The 18480-nt window shown below is 58.0% G+C and overlaps 1 protein-coding gene across 1 annotated transcript in view; it reads left to right on the top strand.

Annotated features, from left to right (window-relative positions):
* The window catches only part of MAF1 (MAF1 negative regulator of RNA polymerase III), a 32793-nt gene extending 14947 nt beyond the window's left edge, over positions 1–17846 (top strand). The window contains exons 2-8 of the mRNA XM_032803544.2: positions 2707–2850; positions 8646–8774; positions 9381–9546; positions 12289–12410; positions 13927–14046; positions 14937–15053; positions 15386–17846. Coding sequence (XP_032659435.1) covers positions 2768–2850; positions 8646–8774; positions 9381–9546; positions 12289–12410; positions 13927–14046; positions 14937–15053; positions 15386–15407 — 759 coding nt within the window. The 5' untranslated portion in view covers positions 2707–2767 and the 3' untranslated portion in view covers positions 15408–17846. The remainder of the gene's footprint in view (positions 1–2706; positions 2851–8645; positions 8775–9380; positions 9547–12288; positions 12411–13926; positions 14047–14936; positions 15054–15385) is intronic.
* Positions 17847–18480: the final 634 nt, after the last annotated feature.

The raw sequence follows: 18480 nt of genomic DNA, 5'->3' as shown, positions 1-18480 counted from the left end.
ACAAAGTCCATATACTTCAGACGTAGCGCATCCGGGGTGAAACTGCCCTAGATGGAAATAGGTCTCTGTCTGGCAGCACTGAGCAGTGAGACCCAGAGCCCTCTCCAGCTGCCATCTCAACCAAAGGCCCTTAGGAATGTGCCTTTAAAGGCCCCATAGGGAGCAAATTTTGGAGCCAAGGCCCTTTGCTGGGGCTGCCCTGCCACTTCCAGGAGCATTTTGGCTGGTTATAGCTGAAACCAGACAGGGGACAGAGCCAGGACAGAGAGACAGGCTGTAGTGGGGGCAGTGAGGCTGGGGGCCTCCATCAGAGACACCCCCCGGGAGGTGGGGACTGTCCACTGCCCTTCCCACTGCACCAGGTGCTGCAGGGAATGGGGGTGGGGTGCACCGGTATAGGGGTGGAGAAAATAGGGGCATGATGTCTGGGTCTCTGAGAATCTGAGGGCTGCAGTGGGGCTGGCTGCATGTGGTTCATGGGCACCAAGTGGCTGCAGGGGCTGCGGAGAAGCTGGAGACAGGGATGGAGGTGCTGATGAGTGCATATGGATGGAGGTTGGGGAGCTGGGTGTATGGCAGTGGTTTTCAAACTTTTTTTTCTGGTGACCCAGTTGAAGAAAATTGTTGGTCTGCAGCCCAACAGAGCTGGGATGAGGGGTTTCAGGTGTGGGAGGAGCACAGGGCTGGGGCAGAGGGTTGTGGTGTGGGGGTGAGGGCTGCAGGGTGGGACTGAGGGATTCAGGGTGTGGGAGGGGGTCAAGGCTCTGGGCTGGGGGTACAGGCTCTGTGATGGGGCCCGGGATGAGGAGTTTGGGGTGCAGGAGGGGGTCAGGACTCTGGGTGGGGCCAGGGATGAGGGGTTTCGGGTGCAGGAAGAGGCTCTGGGTTTGGGGGCAGCTCAGGGCTGGGGCAGGGGATTGGGGTGTGGGCTAACCTCTAGCGGCTCCTGGTCAGTGGTGAGTAGGGGTGCTAGGGCAGGCTTCCTGCCTGTTGTGGCACCGCAGACTGCGCTGTACGGTGGAAGCAGCTGGCCCAGCTCTTAGGGGAGACACGCAAGCAGCTCTGCTTGGCTCTTGCTTACAGGCGCCCCCTCCTACACGCCTCCTCCCATTGGCTGGTTCCCAGCCAGTGGGAGTGCAGAGCTGGTGCTTGGGGTGGGGGCAATGCGCAGAGCCCCGTGGCCCCAATGCCCAGGAGCCAGACCTGCTGCTGGCTGGTTCTGGGGCACAGCGCAGTGTCAGAACAGGTAGGGACTAGCCTGCTTTACCCGGGCAGCATCACCAATGGGAGGACTGTTAACAGCCTGGTTGGCGGTGCTGGTCAGAGCCACCGTGACCCAGTGCCTGACATTCCTCGGTACTGGGCTACAACTCGTGGTTTGAAAAGCACCAGTGTATAGAAATCGGGTTGGTGCAGGGGTGGGGGGCTACTCTTTGAGACAGAGTGTGGATGCACACAGGGGGCCTTTTGGGGACTGTGAACAAAGGGACCAGCCACTGAGGACACCAGGGAGGCTGCTGATGCAGATGGTGAATGGGCGGTGGGGGCTGCCAGGGCAGCACATGATTGGCAAAATGATTCCTTCAAATCTGTTTATTCAGTCTTTTGTGGTGATGTGGGGGTGGGGGTGAGCATGGGAGGGTTTATTGTGCCTCTAATTTTGCAGGGCTGGTTGTGAGGACCCTCTCCCTTGGGATGCTAGTGCAGGCAGTGTCCTGGTGCAAAAATTCTTGCAGCCCTGCTTTGTGCGAGGGATGGGCGCATACTTGGGAGCAGATATGCACCTGGCCTGGGCTGGTGGTTCGGCCATGATGAAAGCATTGTCCTCGGTTTGTGCCCAGTGGTCACTTGGGTTGGTCTGTTGGGCATGGAGGTGAATTTGTTTAGCTGCAATGTTGCCTCTGTAGAAAATAATAAAAGGACCTTTCACCCTAGAGAGGAGGGGACTCCTTTGTGTGGAAGCGTGGTGCTTTAAAACAGGGAGAACTTGTCATGAAATTCCCTGTTCTGTTCATTCCCTCTGGGGCACCTAGCATTGGCCCTTGTCGGCAGACAGGATACTGGGCTAGATGGACCTTTGGTCTGACCCAGTCTGGCCATTCTTACGTTCTTATATTGGAGCGCTGGGTGGAATAGGTCCCTCTTGCTGAGTGATTCAGAGGTAGCTTCACAAAGCACAGACTGTCACTGAACTGGAGGAAATGACTTCCTGTGGGTTGGGGTGGGAGAACTGGCCTTAGGGTGTGAAGGGGGAATTTATACCCCCGCCCCCTTGTGGAGTGTAAGCTCTGGATGCTGGCAAGGAGCCCATTGCTAGGGGGTGGGACACTGTTGGGTGGGTGGATGTGGAGAGCTGCAGGGCAGCTTGCCCTTTGCTGGTACCTCAGTCACCTGGGAGTGGGATACAGCAGTGTGCGATGGGGTTAGCCTGGGAGGCTGCCTGGCTTCTTCCTAGGAAGGTGAGATCTGTTCTTGTTTGCCCCGCGAAGCGGGGCATCTGCCTCCTGACCGCTGCCTCCCCTGCCTGTCTTTGTGCTGGTTTATCACCCCGCTGCCAGACTAGCCAAACCCATTCCATGCTTCAGGTGCTGGCCTCCGAGCCCTCTGCTGGGCTCCCTAGGAATCAGGGCCCTTCTCGCCTTGTCCGCAGTCTTGCTGTGCTGCTCTTGGGATGGGCAGCTGATGGAACCTGTCTCTCTGTGCTAGGCAATACCAGCTTTGCAGCAGCCGTGGCACTGGGAGTCGCTCTGGAGCCGAAGGTGGGACAATGAAGCTGTTAGAGAACTCGAGTTTTGAAGCAATAAACTCTCAGCTGACAGTGGAGACGGGAGATGCTCACATCATTGGCAGGTGAGTGTTATCAAAGCTTCCTGCTGTGCTTCCCCAGGGACTTGAGCCACCTCTTTTTGTGCCCTTCCTGTGGTGCAGAAAGTCCCCCCCCGAAGGGGGCCAGACAAGCTTGATAGCTCTGGCAGTGAGATCTGTTCAGCTGAGGAGCGGCCCCCCGCCAGGAGCAGCTAGGAGGGAGCCCCCCAGTGAAACACTTGAAGCTAGAGTCACCAAGGCACTAGGCGCTGTACTGACAGGGTGAGTGGAAGAGCATCGAATGGTGCTGTCCAAGTAATTGCTGCTGCTGGTGGGGGTGGGGGCGGAATAGACGGCGTAGACCTTACACCTCTTTGCCTCTGCCCAGCTGTCTGTGAAGTTCCAACCTGCCATGGGCTTTGGGGTCTCGGGGCACACACAGCTCAGCTGTCTGCTTCCAGGCTCTCCACAGTCACCCTAGGGAGTGTCACCTCAGCTCCCAGTGACACTCACCTACCAGAATTGCTTCTGTTCTGAGCAGGTGGGAGGGGAAGGGAGTCAGTCACCCCACCTTACACGCATGTTGCAGTGCAGGGCACGGTGCCTCTAGGCTGAGCCTTCCATCTCAGTCTAGGGCAGAGGTCAGCAACCTTTCAGAAGTGCTGAGCCAAGTCTTCATTTATTCACTCTCATTTAAGGTTTGGCGTGCCGATAATACCTTATAACGTTTTTAGAAGGTCTCTTTCTATAAGTCTATGATGTATAACTAAACTATTGTTGTATGTAAAGTAAATAAGGTTTTTAAAATGTTCAAGAGGCTTCATTTAAAGTTAAATTAAAATGCAGAGCGCCCTGGTCCTGTGGCAGTGTGAGTGCCTCTGAACATCAGCTCATGTGCCGCAGGTTGCCTAGCCCTGGTCTAGGGATCTCAGAAGTGGGAACAAAAGGCTACCGCTGTGCTCCCCTGTCCTTTGCACCTCTGCCTGCTGCAGTGTTGCTGTTTACCTGGGAGGTCCTGCTCCTGTTGGAGGAAAGCTGGGAAGGAGGCCGGGCACATCCCGCACGTGCTCTCCAGGCATGTTTACAGGAGTCGTAAACAGCAGTGATGTGAGACACTTGGCTGGGTGTTGCTCCAAGGCCACCCACCTGAGGACTTGCTGGCCATTGGCTCAGCAGAGGCCAGCCTGAGCACCTGTGTTCTAGCCCCTGGGTGTCTCCTTTCGGAGCCCCATCTAGCTGTGGGTGTGGGGGAGGCAGAGCAGAGGTGCCAGTCCATCTCCTCTTCAAACTTATGAGCAGCGACCTGGATCCTAGACACTTGGGCAGAGGTTTCTGCAGCACATATGCAAGCTGTGGGGTTGCAGTGTAGGGGTAGGGGTAGGTCGGTGCCCGTGGGTTCCCAGGCTCTGGTTCTTGTGCTCTCACAGGCCCTGCACACCTCCTCTCTTTGCGTTGTTCCACCCACTGGAGAGATTCACTTACCCTCAGTCTGGTGTGTCTGTGTTGTGAAGAGACGTCTGCTCTCCAGGCAGGATGTTCTGAGCCGCGAGAATGGAGCCAGTCGGCCAATGGCTTCCATTCTTGGGCGGCTGCACAAGTGTGACGAGGCTGAGACAGTGGCTGGACCGGTCTGTGCTCATCACACCCCCATCAGCTGTGAAGCATGAGCTGTGCAAGGCCTGTGCTGGGACCGTGATGTTGTGGAACAGGAGGAGGTGGTGGCAGTTCTTTGGGCCCAGCAGAGGCTCATCCTCACAGCAGCCTAGGACATCTAGGCTGGTAGGCATGTCAGTTGTAGACCACTAGGACAGAGCAGCCAGACCACAGCTCTGTATGGGCTTTTCTCTGGTCAGTGCTGTGGGCCCGAGGGGGTCAGCTTGAGGGTAGGAGAGTGCCTCTCACCCACAGCTAGCGGGTGTCTGACAGTGACATGCCCGTTTGTTTAGCAGGCTAGCGTTGCTTCCCCATTGATTGCTCGCTGGTTCGAGCAAAGAGCTAGGAGTCAGGACTCCTGGGTTCCATTGCCAGTCCTGACCTTGGTTCTCTCTGTGGGCTTGGTGATTGCCTTTCTCTCTGGACCGAGGAGGACTCCAGGCAGTCTCGCACGGGGTGAGCTCATTTGGGGAGTTTCCTGAATCGGCGTTCCAGGTTTTGGGCTTTATTTGAAACCCGTAGTTGGCCAGGAACGTGATGTTTGGGAGTCAAGCTCTGATTGACTGTGGGGCTGGCTGGCATTGCCTGGCAGGCTAGGTTTGCTCAGAATCTCCATCATAGTCTGTTTCTGATTGTGGCTAGGCTGCTCACACATGAGGCCCCACCGCAGGCTCGGGCTGTGTCTGTATTGGAGCACGCATCGGTGACATGAAACTGCACCTTGCAGAACCCTAACACGTGCTTAGGGCATTTTAAATGGCATTGAAACCCGGTTAGCTTGACCTGGTCAGTTCCTGCTTTTGCTGGCTGAGAGAGACAAGGCTGAAGTGAATCCATTTCCCAGCTCGCCCAGGTGTGGTGGATGTGGGTGTGGGTGTTTTCCACGCGCTCTCAGCGTTGGGCTTTTCGAGCACTTCACAAAGAGCTGGCATTCTTGGCTGACAGCAGCCAGAGAAGGGCAGAGTGGTCGAGAGGGTGCTGCAGACATTCCCCAGAACGTGCCCCAATCCTCACTTCTTTTTCAGTGTGACCCTGAGGCCAGCAGCACTTGTGTGTCCTGTAGTGTAGGCTGCTGCCGTCCTGTGGGAAGTGTGATTGCATTCTTCTGTTCGAGCCGATTGTGGGGGCCATGGGGGCTGGACAGAACTATGTCTGTCTTCTCTGCCTCTGTCCCTGCTGCTGGTAGAGCACATGCTGCAGAGTTGGGAGGGAGAAAGCCCTGCCCTGGGCCGGGTCTCCTGCCCTTCCCAAAAGGCTTAGTCCATGTGGGTTTGGTTTAGAATGCGCCCTCAGTTAAGACTGCAAACCATCTTGCATCCTGCCTGCAAGCCCCAGTAGCACACTTCCTGCTCCCACTCACCTCCTGGGCAGCAGCTCGGAGCCCTGGCAGGGCCTGCCTGTAACTGACTGGAGGCTGCAGTTACCCTGCTCCAGTGACGCTGTCAGTGTGGGCAGCTTATTCACAGGGGAGCTGGGGGGACATCTGCCCAGGATTTCTAGGGGGGCGTATAGGAATGTGTCCATGAACAGATGACAGTGGACGAGTCTGCCTAACAACCCTTCCCCCACCCCACTTGAGCCCAGTCACCACATCCAGGAAGTGGCAAGAAACAGAAGTGAGACTTCTTAGCCTGTTGTCACACACAATAGAAAGGCAAACAGGAAGGAGTGGCGTGTAGGAGCCAGGAACATGTGAAGTATGTCTGATCTCGGTGTTGGGGCCCTGGCAGTGGTATGTCTCTGAGGCCATGTCTACACGGCGGCAGCTGCTACAACAGCACAGTTAGGGCACTGCAGCTGTGCCCCCCATGCCCTGGCATGAACACTTCAGTAGAGGTAATCCCCCTCTGACAGGTGATAGCTAGGTCGATGGGAGAGTTCTTCCAGGTCCTGACCAGAAGTTATCCCGACCTAACTACAGCATGCCAGGCACAGAAGCTTCACAGCCCGGAGCAGGGTTGCTAAAATCTAATTTTATCAGCATAGTCCTGGCCTGAGACTGATTTCTGAACTGTTAATTCCTCTCATGAGTGGGGGTGGGGCGCAGGAGGAAGAATGGACTCCAAATCCATTCCCCTCTTCTGTGTGGGACCACAAAGCAGCTCCCCCTGCCCTGCGGGGCTTGGCAGCCTCCTGAGCCCATCAAGCCTTCGGCAGTCACCAGGGGTCACTTTCTCTTTCCCTTTGTCCTGGGGCAGTTGGCTGCCTCCATAATGCTCCAGCCTTAGCTGGGCCAGGGAGCAAGACCAAATGACCCCAAAGGCCCATGCTGCTGCCAGGCCAGCCCCCTCCTCTGTCTCGTCTTGGTGCTCCTCCCCCATTGCACTCCTGCCTCCCCCAGGCATCCCGTTCTGCTGGGAAGACGTGGGTGGGCTCAGCAAAGCCCAGGCCCATGCACAGGGAGCTGTGCGATGCCTCCTTGCCACTCCTGTCTATCTTGAAAGGTCATCCAGTCCAGCCCCCTGCCTTCACTAGCAGGACTAAGTACTGTCCCTGACTAGGTGGTGGTGGTGGTCCCCCATCCCCATCCCCAAATGGACCCTTCAAGGATTGAACTCACAACCCTGGGTTTAGCAGGCCAATGCTCAAACCACTGATCTATCCCTCCCCCTCACCTGAGCTGAACCTGGGGAATGAGACCCACAAGCTCTCCCAGGAGGAGTTTGTCACGGAGTCACCGGGCGATGCTCTGGAACTGCTCCCCACAAAGCCAGTCAGGACTTCGGGAGCCTCCTCTTCCTTGGAGCAGACTGTCTCCAGGTCAGGAAGCTCACACAGCTTCACCTCCTGGGTCTCTCCTTGGAGCATTCAGCGTCCCTCCGTGCGCTTCCCACAGTGAGCCCACCCAGGCAGGGTCCTGGGGAAGCCAGAGGGTCCTGCACCCCCACTTTGCAGTCAGACGTTACTCTTAGCCAGCCAGTAAAACAGAGGTTTATTTGATGACAGGAACAGGATCTAAAACAGAGCTTGTAGATACAGCCAACCGGACCCCTCGGCCGGGTCCATTCTGGGGGCAGTGAGCCAGACCCCCAGGTCTGCACTTCACTCCTCGTCCTCAGCCAGCTCCAGACTCACAACCCCCTCCAGCCCCTCCTCTCTGCTCAGCTCCTTTCCCGGGCCAGGAGGTCACCTGATCTCTTTGTCTCCAACACCTTCAGTTGGCACCTTTGCAGGGGAGGGGCCCAGGCCATCAGTTGCTAGGAGGCAGAGTGCCAGGCATTTAGGTGCACTGGCCCTTTGCTCTGCAGCAATCACACACCCTTATCCCACCACCTAGATACTTAAGAACTGCATAGGGGACACTGAGGCACCAACACAGTATTTAGAGCAAACGTTAAGAACATTCCCAGTTCATCACAGGGTTCCAGCCAAGACTGGAGGGGCCCTGCCTGGTGCGTCTGCTCTGTTGCACCTGGAACTGATAGGTCAGTGGCAACGGCTGGTCAGTCATCGTGCCCCTGAACCAGAGGTAATGCTGGCTAGTTGCCAGTGCCGAGGGACTGAGCGTGTTGGGGGAGGTGTGTGCGGGGTGGTTCAGTCCTGGGTGCAACGTGGCCATCAAATCATTTCTAGCACTGGCTGGGAAGCCCTTTTCTGACAATGTTACTGGCAGCAGACAAACTCCCTAGTGTGGGCAGAACCCTGCTTTGATTCTGATGCTGCAGTGATCAGCTGGGTTTCCTGCCCCTCATTCTGTCCCTTTGGCAAGGCAGGCCAGGGGGTGGGGTGGAGGGCGTGCCGGGGCACACAGGAGCTCCTTAGAACAGCTCGTGGGCATGTTCCTGGTCAGAGTTCGTGGAGAATATTTGCCGGATCCTGGTCAGCCCACCACTCCTCCCTCCCTCATGCACGCTCCAGCCTCAGCAGCCAGTTCTGCAGGGTGCTGTGGGGCTCACATTTACATCTCTCTGAAACCACAGTCCCTGTAGCTCTGGGCAGAGCCAGGACAGCTGCCTTGGGGGATTTCCAACCCCGTGTCTGTACTGGACATGTCTCTGCTCCCATTGTCCTGTCCTTTCTAAGCACTCAGTGCCGGTGTTGTGAGGGGTGAGCTCTGTCTGCGGTGGGGCTGGGCACCCAGCGTTGCTCCTTCACTTATCATGCTTGTTCTGAGGAGCAGGCGTGGGCCCAGGGGCCTGTTGCACTGCTCCCCAGCGGGCGTCACACTCGGTGTTGTCTCTTTGCAGGATCGAGAGTTACTCATGTAAGATGGCAGGCGATGACAAGCACATGTTTAAGCAGTTCTGCCAGGAGGGCCAGCCACACGTTCTTGAAGCCCTGTCACCCCCTCAGACCACGGGGATCAGCCCCAGCAGGTATGTCAGCCCTCCACTCTGGGCTGGGCATGGGGCGGCGCAGGACTTCTGCGGGGAGTTACTAGGGACCTCTGCCTGCTTCTGTGGGCCCTGCACAAGAGGTAGCAATGGGCTGGGGCAAGAGCCCACTGAGGGAGGTGTGGTGGTCCCAGGATGCCCCATGCATTGCATCTGACCTCACCCCAGTGTGGACAGGCAGCCTGGGGTTAGTGCTGTCTGGGGCTGAGATGCAGCAGTGCATGCTGGAACTGGTGATCTCCCAGGCCAGCCCTCTGTGCAGGTGAAGGGCTCTGTCATGTCAAGCTGTGCACTCTAGCTGCCCCTGGATTAAGGTGGGTGTGCATGTGCATTCCCTCCTGTACCTGTGTGTGCATTTGGTTAGGGCCATCTGGCACGTCCCCACTGGGAAGTGTCCCTGCCAGTGTGCCATCCTGGGGCGTGTCTGAGCCCTATTCGCTGGGTTCTGGCAATATCCCTGGGGCTGAGGCTGGTTTCCATAGGATTCCTGTCCCAGAGTGTGGGGTGGGGCTGCTGGGGGCCTCCCTCTGGTGTGTTGCCTCTGGGCAGCTGGTAGCAGCTGCCTGCCTGGCTGTCTTGTGTGTGCAGGCTCAGTAAAAGTCAGAGTGGAGACGAGGAGGGGCCCCTGAGTGACAAGTGCAGCCGCAAGACCCTCTTCTACCTGATCGCTACCCTCAACGAGTCCTTCCGGCCTGACTACGACTTCAGTGCTGCCAAGAGCCACGAGTTCAGCAGGGAGCCGAGCCTCAACTGGGTATGGGATAGGCTCCCTCCAGCTCTGCATGAGAGCCAGCAGCCCCTGCTGGCTGGGGTCCGAGTGCTCCTTTCCGTGAAGCTTGGCAGGGCCCTTCTGAGAGCAGCCGAGACGGGGCTCCCTCCAGCTCGCTGTGGTGAGGGACCCCAGGGATCCAGCCAGCGGGGTTTAGATCTCTGAGGCCCATCTGCTCCGAGAGGGGCTGCAGCCAGACCCTTCCCTGTGAGATGCTCTGCCACCTCCAGACCCACCCCCCAGTGAGACCACCCTCCCCTTCTGCCCTCTCAGCCCCTGGAGCGAAGTTCTCCCCTGTCCCATGCAGGGTGTCAAGATCTGTCCTGTTGCCCGTCACCACAAAATCTAAGCACTTCCCACGTAAAATAAGCAACCCCTGCCAGGCTCCATGGCCTATCTGGCCCTTCTCCTTTAGGGGACGCTGTGCCTGTGGGTGGGGTTTTGACTTCCCCAGGCTGTGCCGGCTGGGCTGGGTTGTTTCACAGTGGTGGGGTTGTTCTGTGTGTGTGGTGCGGGGGAGGGTCTGGTGGTGGTGGTAGTTGGGTAGAGGCAGGAGCTGGGTATGAGCATTTTCAGTGTTTTGAAAGCCACCCAGACTGTGGGTTTCCATGCCCAGCTCTCCAGACACCACACTGAGGAGAGGGCAGAGCTCCATCCTGACTGAGAGGAGGGTGCCCAGAGCCGTGCCTGCTGGCGGGAGGCCTCCTTCCTCAGCCTGGAGCAGTGCCCTCTTCCCAAACAGCTTCGGGGGAGCCAACTGCAGCTGCAGCCATGTCAACTGGTGCCCGTGGGATCCTGTGGCAGGTCCAACCACCCCACCTCTGCTTCTATTGCCCCACAATGCATTTCTCTTGCTTCTCCACACGTTTTCCCTGTATCTAACACTGCGTGCCCATTGCTCTGCATCTATTCCACACACACACTTGTGTTCTAGGTTAGACTCCTGTTTTTCCTCCTGTCACGGAGTGTGGGGAGTCAGTGCCCTGCACCCTCACATCCTGCAAATCACCATGACTCTCAGCCAGCCAGCAAAACAGAAGGTTTATTAGACGACAGGAACACAGTCCCAAGCAGGGCTTGTAGGTACAACCAAGACCCCTCAGCCAGGTTCCTGTGGGGGCAGTGATCCAGACAACCAAGTCTGCACCTCACTCTACGTTCTCAGCGAGCCCCAAACTGACTCACCCTCCAGCCCCTCCTCCTCTGGGCTTTGTCCCTTTCCCGGGCCAGGAGGTCACCTGATCTCTTTGTTCTCCCACAGATTTAGCCATCACCTTGTAGGGGGGAAGGGCCCCGGCCATTAGTTGCCAGGAGACAGTGTGTCGGCCATTTATGTACACTGGCCCTTTGCTCTGCAATAATTACACCCCCTTATCTCACCACCTAGAGACTTAAGAAATGCATAGAGGAAACTGAGGCACCCACACAGTATTCAGAGGAAGCATTAAGAACAGTCCCACTTCATCACATCTCCCATCCCAAGAGAACCCTGGCAGCAGCTTCCCCTTCATGGACAGGGCTGGGTGACTAATGAGGGCTTTGCCAAAGCTGTTAGCTTATCGCTTCCCGCGTGTGGCATGGGAAACGACTCCTTCCTGCTCAGAGGAGTGAGCCTTTGGGCAGGGCCGGATTAATTCTCCCGTTGTCCCGGGGCTGTTAGAATTTTGTGAAACCCCTGTATACAAAGCTCTTTCCTAATTTCAAACAAAATTATCACAATTATGGCATCGAGGCTATAATCACTATACTAAACTTGCCTTTTAATTAACATAAAGATGTTCTGTGGTTACATTTCAGTCTTAAAACATGTAGAATATAGTTGTTAATTCAAAATAGCCTAACAGAACAGCTGTTACAGTAGTTTCTTTCTGGGAGGGAGTTTGGGTGCAGGAGAGGGCTCCAGGCTGGGGCAGAGTGTTGGGGTGCAGAAGAGGGTGAGGGGAGGGGGGTTGGTGCAGGAGGGGATTCTGATCTGGGGCAGGGGTTTTGGGTGCAGGAAGGGGTGGGAGGTGCAGGCTCCGGCTGGGAGATGCTTATCACAGGCGGATCCTGGCCGGTGGTGCAGCAGGGTTCAGGCAGGCTATCTGCCTGCATGCCATGGCCCCACCCTGCTGCGCGCACATCTCTGCACACCCCTGGGGGTAGGGGGACAATGTAGTGTGCTGCCTGCAAGCACCACCCCGGCAGTTCTCATGGCCGGTTCCCAGCTAATGGGAGCCACAGGGACAGTGCTGGGGGCAGGGGCAGCACACGGAGCTGCAGAGATCCGCCAGCAGCCAGACACTTCTGGGAGCGACGTGGGGCCATGGCATGCAGGCAGACAGCCTGTGTGAGCCCTGCTGCACCGCGGGACTTTTAGCGGCCCGGAGATCACGATCAACTGGCAGAGGCTCTAGGATTGACCAGTTGATTGCGATCGACGGGTTGGTGACCACTGAATTGTCTATAACTATGGATTTATTTTTGCAGGCCCCCCCTTAGCCCAAGGCCCTGGGCTGCAGCCCCTAAAGCCCCTGCGTTAATCTGGCCCTGCCCTCGGGGCCAGCCAGTGTTCCAAACTCACCCTTCCGGACTCTCTGGACGCTCCCGTCTGGCCTCCCCAGAGCAGAGGAGCTGGGCCCTGTCCCAGGCATGACGGACACAGCCCAGAGCCCCTGGGGAGGGGCTGCCTGCTTCTCTCTGGAAAGCTGCAGGGTCCTGACTCCCATGTGTCTCGGTCTCCTCCAGGTGGTGAATGCTGTGAATTGTAGCTTGTTCTCAGCAGTCCGGGAGGACTTCAAAGCCCTGAAGCCTCACTTGTGGGATGCTGTGGATGAAGAGATCTGTCTCTCGGAGTGTGATATCTACAGGTCTGTTCTACCTGCCTACTCGCCATAGGGCAGCCCCATGCCCCAGAGCGGCCTGCTCCGCATAGGAGCAGCCAGGCCATGCGCCACTGGGGAGTACAGGGCAGGGGCTCTTCCTCAAGGCTGGTCCCATGTAGCGTGGCCAGTCGTGGATATGGGGGATGTCCTGCCGATTCTGGCCTGGCCTGCCTATAGGAGTCTGTCACAGAGTCACCAGGCGATGCTCTGGAACTGCTCCCCACCAAGCCAGTCAGGACTTTGGGGAGCCTGAAGCTCGCACATCTTCACCTCCTGGGTCTCTCCTTGGAGCATTCAGCATCCTCTGCCCCTCCGTGCGCTTCCCACAGCGAGCCCACCCAGGTGGGGTCCTGGGGAAGCCACAGGGTCCTGCACCCCAGCTCCGCAGTCAGTCGTGACTCTCAGCCAGCCAGTAACAGAGAGGTTTATTCGATGACAGGAACAGGGTCTAAAACAGAGCTTGTAGATAAGAGAACCGGACCCTCCGGCCGGTCCGTTCTGGGGAGTGAGCCAGGACCCCACATCTGCACTTCACTGCTCGTCTCCAGCAGCTCAGACTAACCCCCCTCCACCCCTCCTCTCTGCTCAGCCCTTTCCCAGGCCAGGAGATCCACCTGACCGCTTTGTCTCCAATACCTTCAGTTGGCACCTTTGCAGAGAAGGGGCCCAGGCTATCAGTTGCTAGGTGCACTGGCCCTTTGCTCTGCAGCAATCACACACCCTTATTCCACCACCTAGATACTTAAGAACTGCACAGGGGACACTGAGGCACCAACACAGTATTCAGGGGAAACATTAAGAACGTTCCCAGTTCGTCACAGGGTCCCTTTGCCAAGGCAGATAAAAGGGACGATCCCATGCCTTCCCCTTACTCCCCGGGCACACCATGAGCTTGCTGCTGAGGTAGCTGACCGCCTCACTCCTGACTCTGCCTGGGGCTGCTGGCCCGGTGGGCTAACAGTCTGCCTCAGGCTACGTCTTCACTACCCGCCGTATCTCGGGGATTGATATATCACGTCTCATCTAGACGCGATATATCGATCCCCAAACACGCTTATATCGATTCCGGAACTCCACCAACCCGAACGGAGTTGCGGAATCGACAGGGGGAGCCACGGACATCGATCCCGTGCCGTGAGGACGGTGAGAATTCAGTCTTAGATTCTTCGACTTCAGCTACGTTATTCATGTAGCTGAAGTTGCGTATCTAAGATCGATTTTTTCCCCCGTAGTGTAGACCAGCCCTCAGTGTCTCCCTGCACAACATTGATCCTGGCACCTGCCTGCCTTGTGGGTTGTGCTGGGGAGGTGTCTGGGTTACTACCATTTGTGCTGTGCTCTGCCCACCAGGTGCCAAGGGTCGGTTCTGCTCTGTCACACTTGTGTCTGGCCAGAGTGAGCAGCGTGCCTGGACTGAGTGAGAATCTGGGTGCTGGGAGCCTTTCTTGCCCAGGCAGCTGTAGGCAGGGCGTTTCTCACCCCTCCCCTGTTGGTTTTGCAGCTACAACCCAGACCTGGACTCAGACCCCTTTGGCGAGGAGGGCAGCCTCTGGTCCTTCAACTACTTCTTCTACAATAAGAGGCTGAAGAGGATTGTCTTCTTCACCTGCCGCTCCATCAGGTCAGGTTGCAGGGCCGTGGGGAAGTGTGACCTGTCTGAAAGCAGTGCTTCCTGGAGGGGAGCCCCCTCGCCCCCCAGCAGTGCCCTGAGCTAGAGCTGCCCTGTAAACTGCATGGTTGTGCTGCCACGAGGAGAGAGAGCTGGGAGGAGTCCTCTTTCCCCACCGTAGCCCTAAGGCAGCCTGCACCCCAAACCTCTCATCCCCAGCTCCACCCCAGAGTCTGCACCGCCAAATGGAGCCCTCGCACCCCAACTTGCTGCCCCAGCTCTGAGCCCCCTCCCATACTCTGAACCCTTCAGCCCCACCCTCACCACGTGAATTTTGTTATGAGCACCAACATGAGGTGATGTCACACAGGGTCATGTCACACACTACCTCCATATAGGTGCACATGACAAAATTCATTCCACACGTGGGTGGGAAAACTTAGAGGGAATCTGCACCCCGCTCCCCTCCTCAGCCAGCGAGAGGGGAGCACGGCTCTCTCAGAGCAGCCAGGCCCCTTCGATCTGTCTGCGGCATACAGCTTCACTTCCAAACTGACGTACAGTGAATGGTAGCCATAGGCGCCATTCACATGGCTGCAGCTGCACGTGGCTCCCCTGAAGCTGTTTGGGAAGAGGGCATTGCCCCAGGGGAGCCGTCCGCCTGGCAGCCTGACCCTCCCTCGCCAAATGGCATCACTGCTCGGCCTCCCAAAGGGAGGGTCCCTGCAGCCAGCCCTTCCTCCCTCCACCCTCTAGGGGGTTGAGTTGGCCGGATTGGGAGCCCTTGCTCAGTGCAGGCAGGATTCCCAATGGGAGGCCAGTGCCTTAGACTGGTGCCAATGGGGCTGTGTCTTAGCTGTGGGGAGCTGGCTTGTGCTCACTGCTGCCTTTTGTGTCTCCAGTGGGTCCACGTACCCTCGCTCGGAGTCAGGAAACGAGCTGGACATGGATCTCGGTGAAGAAGACCAGGAGGGGAGCATGGATGCCTATGACAAGGAAAGCAGCAATATCGAGGACAGGTGTGTGAACTCGGCTGGCAGGGATGTGCCGAGCGGGGCGGCATCCTGGCTGTCCCCTGCCCACAAAGTGTGACTGCACACAGAGTCACGGGTAATGAGAGCAGAGCTTCTAGCCCTGGTGGGCACTGGGAGCACAGGCCCTGGCCCTGTTGAATTGAAACTTGTGAAGGTGTCACCCCTTCTGAGAGGGGCTTGAGACTGCCTGGCCTTGGCCAGTCTCTGTGGAGCCCCAACTGGCATGCGCCAGGGGCGGGGTGCCCGGCTCAGCTGCAGCCAGCTGTGTTCCCCCAAAGCATGTTAGGCAGAGCTGTGACAGCTGTTCTTGTTTGCAGGGTGCAGGTTATCTGCATGTGAGTGTCCAGATGAGCTCCAAGAAGTACTCAGCCCAGCTGAGCCAGCCTTCCAGTCTCCAGTCCATCAGCACTGAGGATGGGCCAGCCCTGGCTGTTATGCGAACTACCCCATACACAGAGCCTCTTCGGTGCCAGGGGCTCCAGAGTGCCCCAGCGCCTGCCCCACAGCACTGTGTGTGGAAAGCAGCTGGTGCCTCTGGGCTGCAGGTGCTGCCCAAGAGCCCGTTGCCTCCAGACACGTGCTGCGTGATTGGTCAGCAGAGGCCGCACTCTCACTGCCGACCTGGGCTCCGGCTCGCCAGACGCTTGTGCAGGGCCTTTGAGATGCTTCAATGCACTTTAGGAATTGATCTGCTGGCTGCACTGATGTCCTGTCCTGCTGGCTCTGAAGCAGGGCAGGCTGCTCCTCGGGCACTTTCCTTTACTGATGGCGACCCAGCAAACTCCGTCCGGCCAAAGCAGCAGCAGGGCGCAGGGCAGGGCATCCTCGCCTCCTGGATCTCCTCGTTCAGAACTGTTGGTGACCCCCCCTCCCCCCACGTCACTGGCCTGCTCCCTGCTTTGGGCGGGTTGCTTGGCTCCTGCTCACCTCACGGACTCAGTTTGCTCTTTTCCAAGGCTGTAGCAGGCGCCTTTCCGCCCCATGCTGAGCGCTGCTCCCCTGTGCAAACGAACTGGCTGGGAGATGGAGCTGAGGCCAGCGGGGCTGGTTGGTTAGTTGGTTTGTTTTTAAACCACAGATGACTTTTGGCATCAGCCTGGCAAGAATGCGCATGGGGTGGGCGGTGGTGGCTGCCGGGAGCCTGCTCCACTCTCCAGGAGCGCTGCAGAGCCTGTTTCCATGGCTTGTCTTGGGAGCTCAGCCCTGTTGACTCTGACTCATGCTATGGTTTAACTGCATCCTCCCCTCTGTCTCCCTTGACCGGTTCTCTAGCACTGGCCCTCCTAGTGCAGGCTGCTGGGCCTGGTGCCAGGCTTCCCTCTGCCCCCAGGGATGAGTGCACGCTGTCCCAGGGCCAAAGCAGCACGGGGGTGCAGAGCAGCCGGCTCTTCATGGGCACTGGAGTACATGAGGGGAGCACCTGGCAACAGCATGGGGTCTGCAGAGGGCAGCACCACCAGGGCCAGCTCTCTGCAGCTCCTCCTCTGGCCTCCCCCCGGGAGGTTGCACCTGGATAGCTGCAAACCCCTAGTGGAGATGTGCTGGCAGAGGGTCTGGGCCCAACTTCTGTGTTGCGGGGGCACGGTGAAGAGGGGCCAGCCCAGCGCAGTCAGCGCCCCTAGATCTCAGCCAGCCAGGGAGGGCTCCGGGAGCTTTCCCGTGGAGCTGTGTCCTGTCAGCCTCACACCTGCAGAGGGAGCTGTCGCGGCCGCTGGTTCTGCTGCTGGCTCATCCACCAGCCTCATCCACCGGAGCTCGCTCGTCACCCAGCCCCCTTTACTGCTGGAATCCACCACAGAAATGGTGTTGGGGTGAGCCATAGCTTTCCCTACAGCTAGAGAGCCCTGCGGGGAACCCTGCCTGCCTAGCCAAGGGGCTGTCAGCTGCACTCAGAGCCTCCCCTTCGCTGTGGGGCGTTGTCCCTTCACCCATCTTCTGTGGGCACTGCTCGACGGCCAGCTCAGCACATCTGCCCAGCTCAGTGCTTTAAGGGCCAGCAGGTCCCCCTACATCACTGCTAGTAAGAGCTGTCTTGGCAGGATCCATCTGCCTCCTTGAGCTGGTAGTGTGTGCCTGGGGGCCTTGCTGGCCAGTGGAGGATGTGGGGAGGGAACCTTGCGTCAGTATCCTGTTTTACGCACCTGTAGCCTAAGGAGGCCGCGCTCCCTAGCGCTGGGAGCCGTGGTTGTAACCATGTGCATTGACCATCCCTGCTAGGGCGCCACACCCTCGGCTCGGCTCTGGCTCGAGCTCGCAGCATTTGGGGGCTCGTGGAAGAGTCATGCTTGCCTCTTAGCCGTGCCATGGCTGGCCATCAGGGTGAAGAGCAGTTTGGACTCCTGCCATATGCTCAGCATGGCCTGCATGGGGGTGTCTGCAGTGGTGCCCGGGCAGAGGGCTGGTGAGCACAGCAAGCTCCACAGTATTACTCAGTCTGGGCAAATGTGACCTGTATCCATGGCTGAGAGGGGGCCCTGGCCAGGAACCATGGGACCAGATCCCAGCCTGGCTACTGAGAACGTGGCATTCCCGCTCCTGCCTTTGTCCCTATGTTCACTGGCCCAAGTGGTGCATAGCTGGCCTCTTGGCAGGGAGCCCCTGCTCCAAGGGGAGGGCGCAGCTGCTGTCCCCCTGCGCACCTTCAAGAGCTTGTGCCTCTAGTCTCCTGTACGCGTGGGCAGGGAGCTGGGGCCAGTTTCATGTTCAAGTCCCTGTGAGGTTTGACTTTACTGCACAGCAATGTATCGTTACACCAATAAAGTTTATCTGTGACTGACACTCCTTTCTTTAGAGAATCCACCCTGTCCATGGCGCTGGGTGAGGGAGCTTCTGCAAGGGCGGGGCAGGCAGTGCTGGCTTCACTGGCAGCAGGGGCGGTACCAGAACCGTGCTGGCCGTTAAAATCGGCCTTTGCTGTTCAGCGAGTTCCCAGCTCTTCCTGCATGGCCATGTCTCCACAACCACGAGTACCCCTTCTGCGCAGCCCCTTCCCCAGCATGTACTTGAGCCTTCTGAGGTTCAGCCTGAATGTTCAATTGCACCATGTCCTCCCCCTCGTCTGTGTCCTGCCTCACCTCTGCAGATGCTCCCCCTGGGCTGCTTTCCCCGTTCTAGCTGGGAGCCCCAGGGCCCCATTGCCAGGAGCTGTACAACCCGCCCAGAGCTTGCAGTTTGTGTGTAAAACAAGCTGCCGGCAGGAGCTGGCCAGGCACTCACTGAGCCAAGCAGTGGGTTCACCCCCCAGGGCCCAACCCTCGTCAGGGTTTGTCGCCATGGTGCCGAGAGGGCTGTGGAGGGGGACAGAGGTAGGTTTGTGGTTGTTACCAGAAGCTCCTCCTAAGCCTGGGGGGCAGCAGTGGAGAGCACAAAGGGGGCTTGTTTGCAAATGTTAATCTTCCCCCTTCCCATCTGG

Source organism: Chelonoidis abingdonii, chromosome 2 (assembly GCF_003597395.2).
Source record: "Chelonoidis abingdonii isolate Lonesome George chromosome 2, CheloAbing_2.0, whole genome shotgun sequence".
NCBI lineage: Eukaryota > Metazoa > Chordata > Testudines > Testudinidae > Chelonoidis > Chelonoidis abingdonii.
The sequence above is the reverse complement of the archived record's forward strand: the minus strand, read 5'-3'. Positions and strand labels throughout refer to the sequence as shown.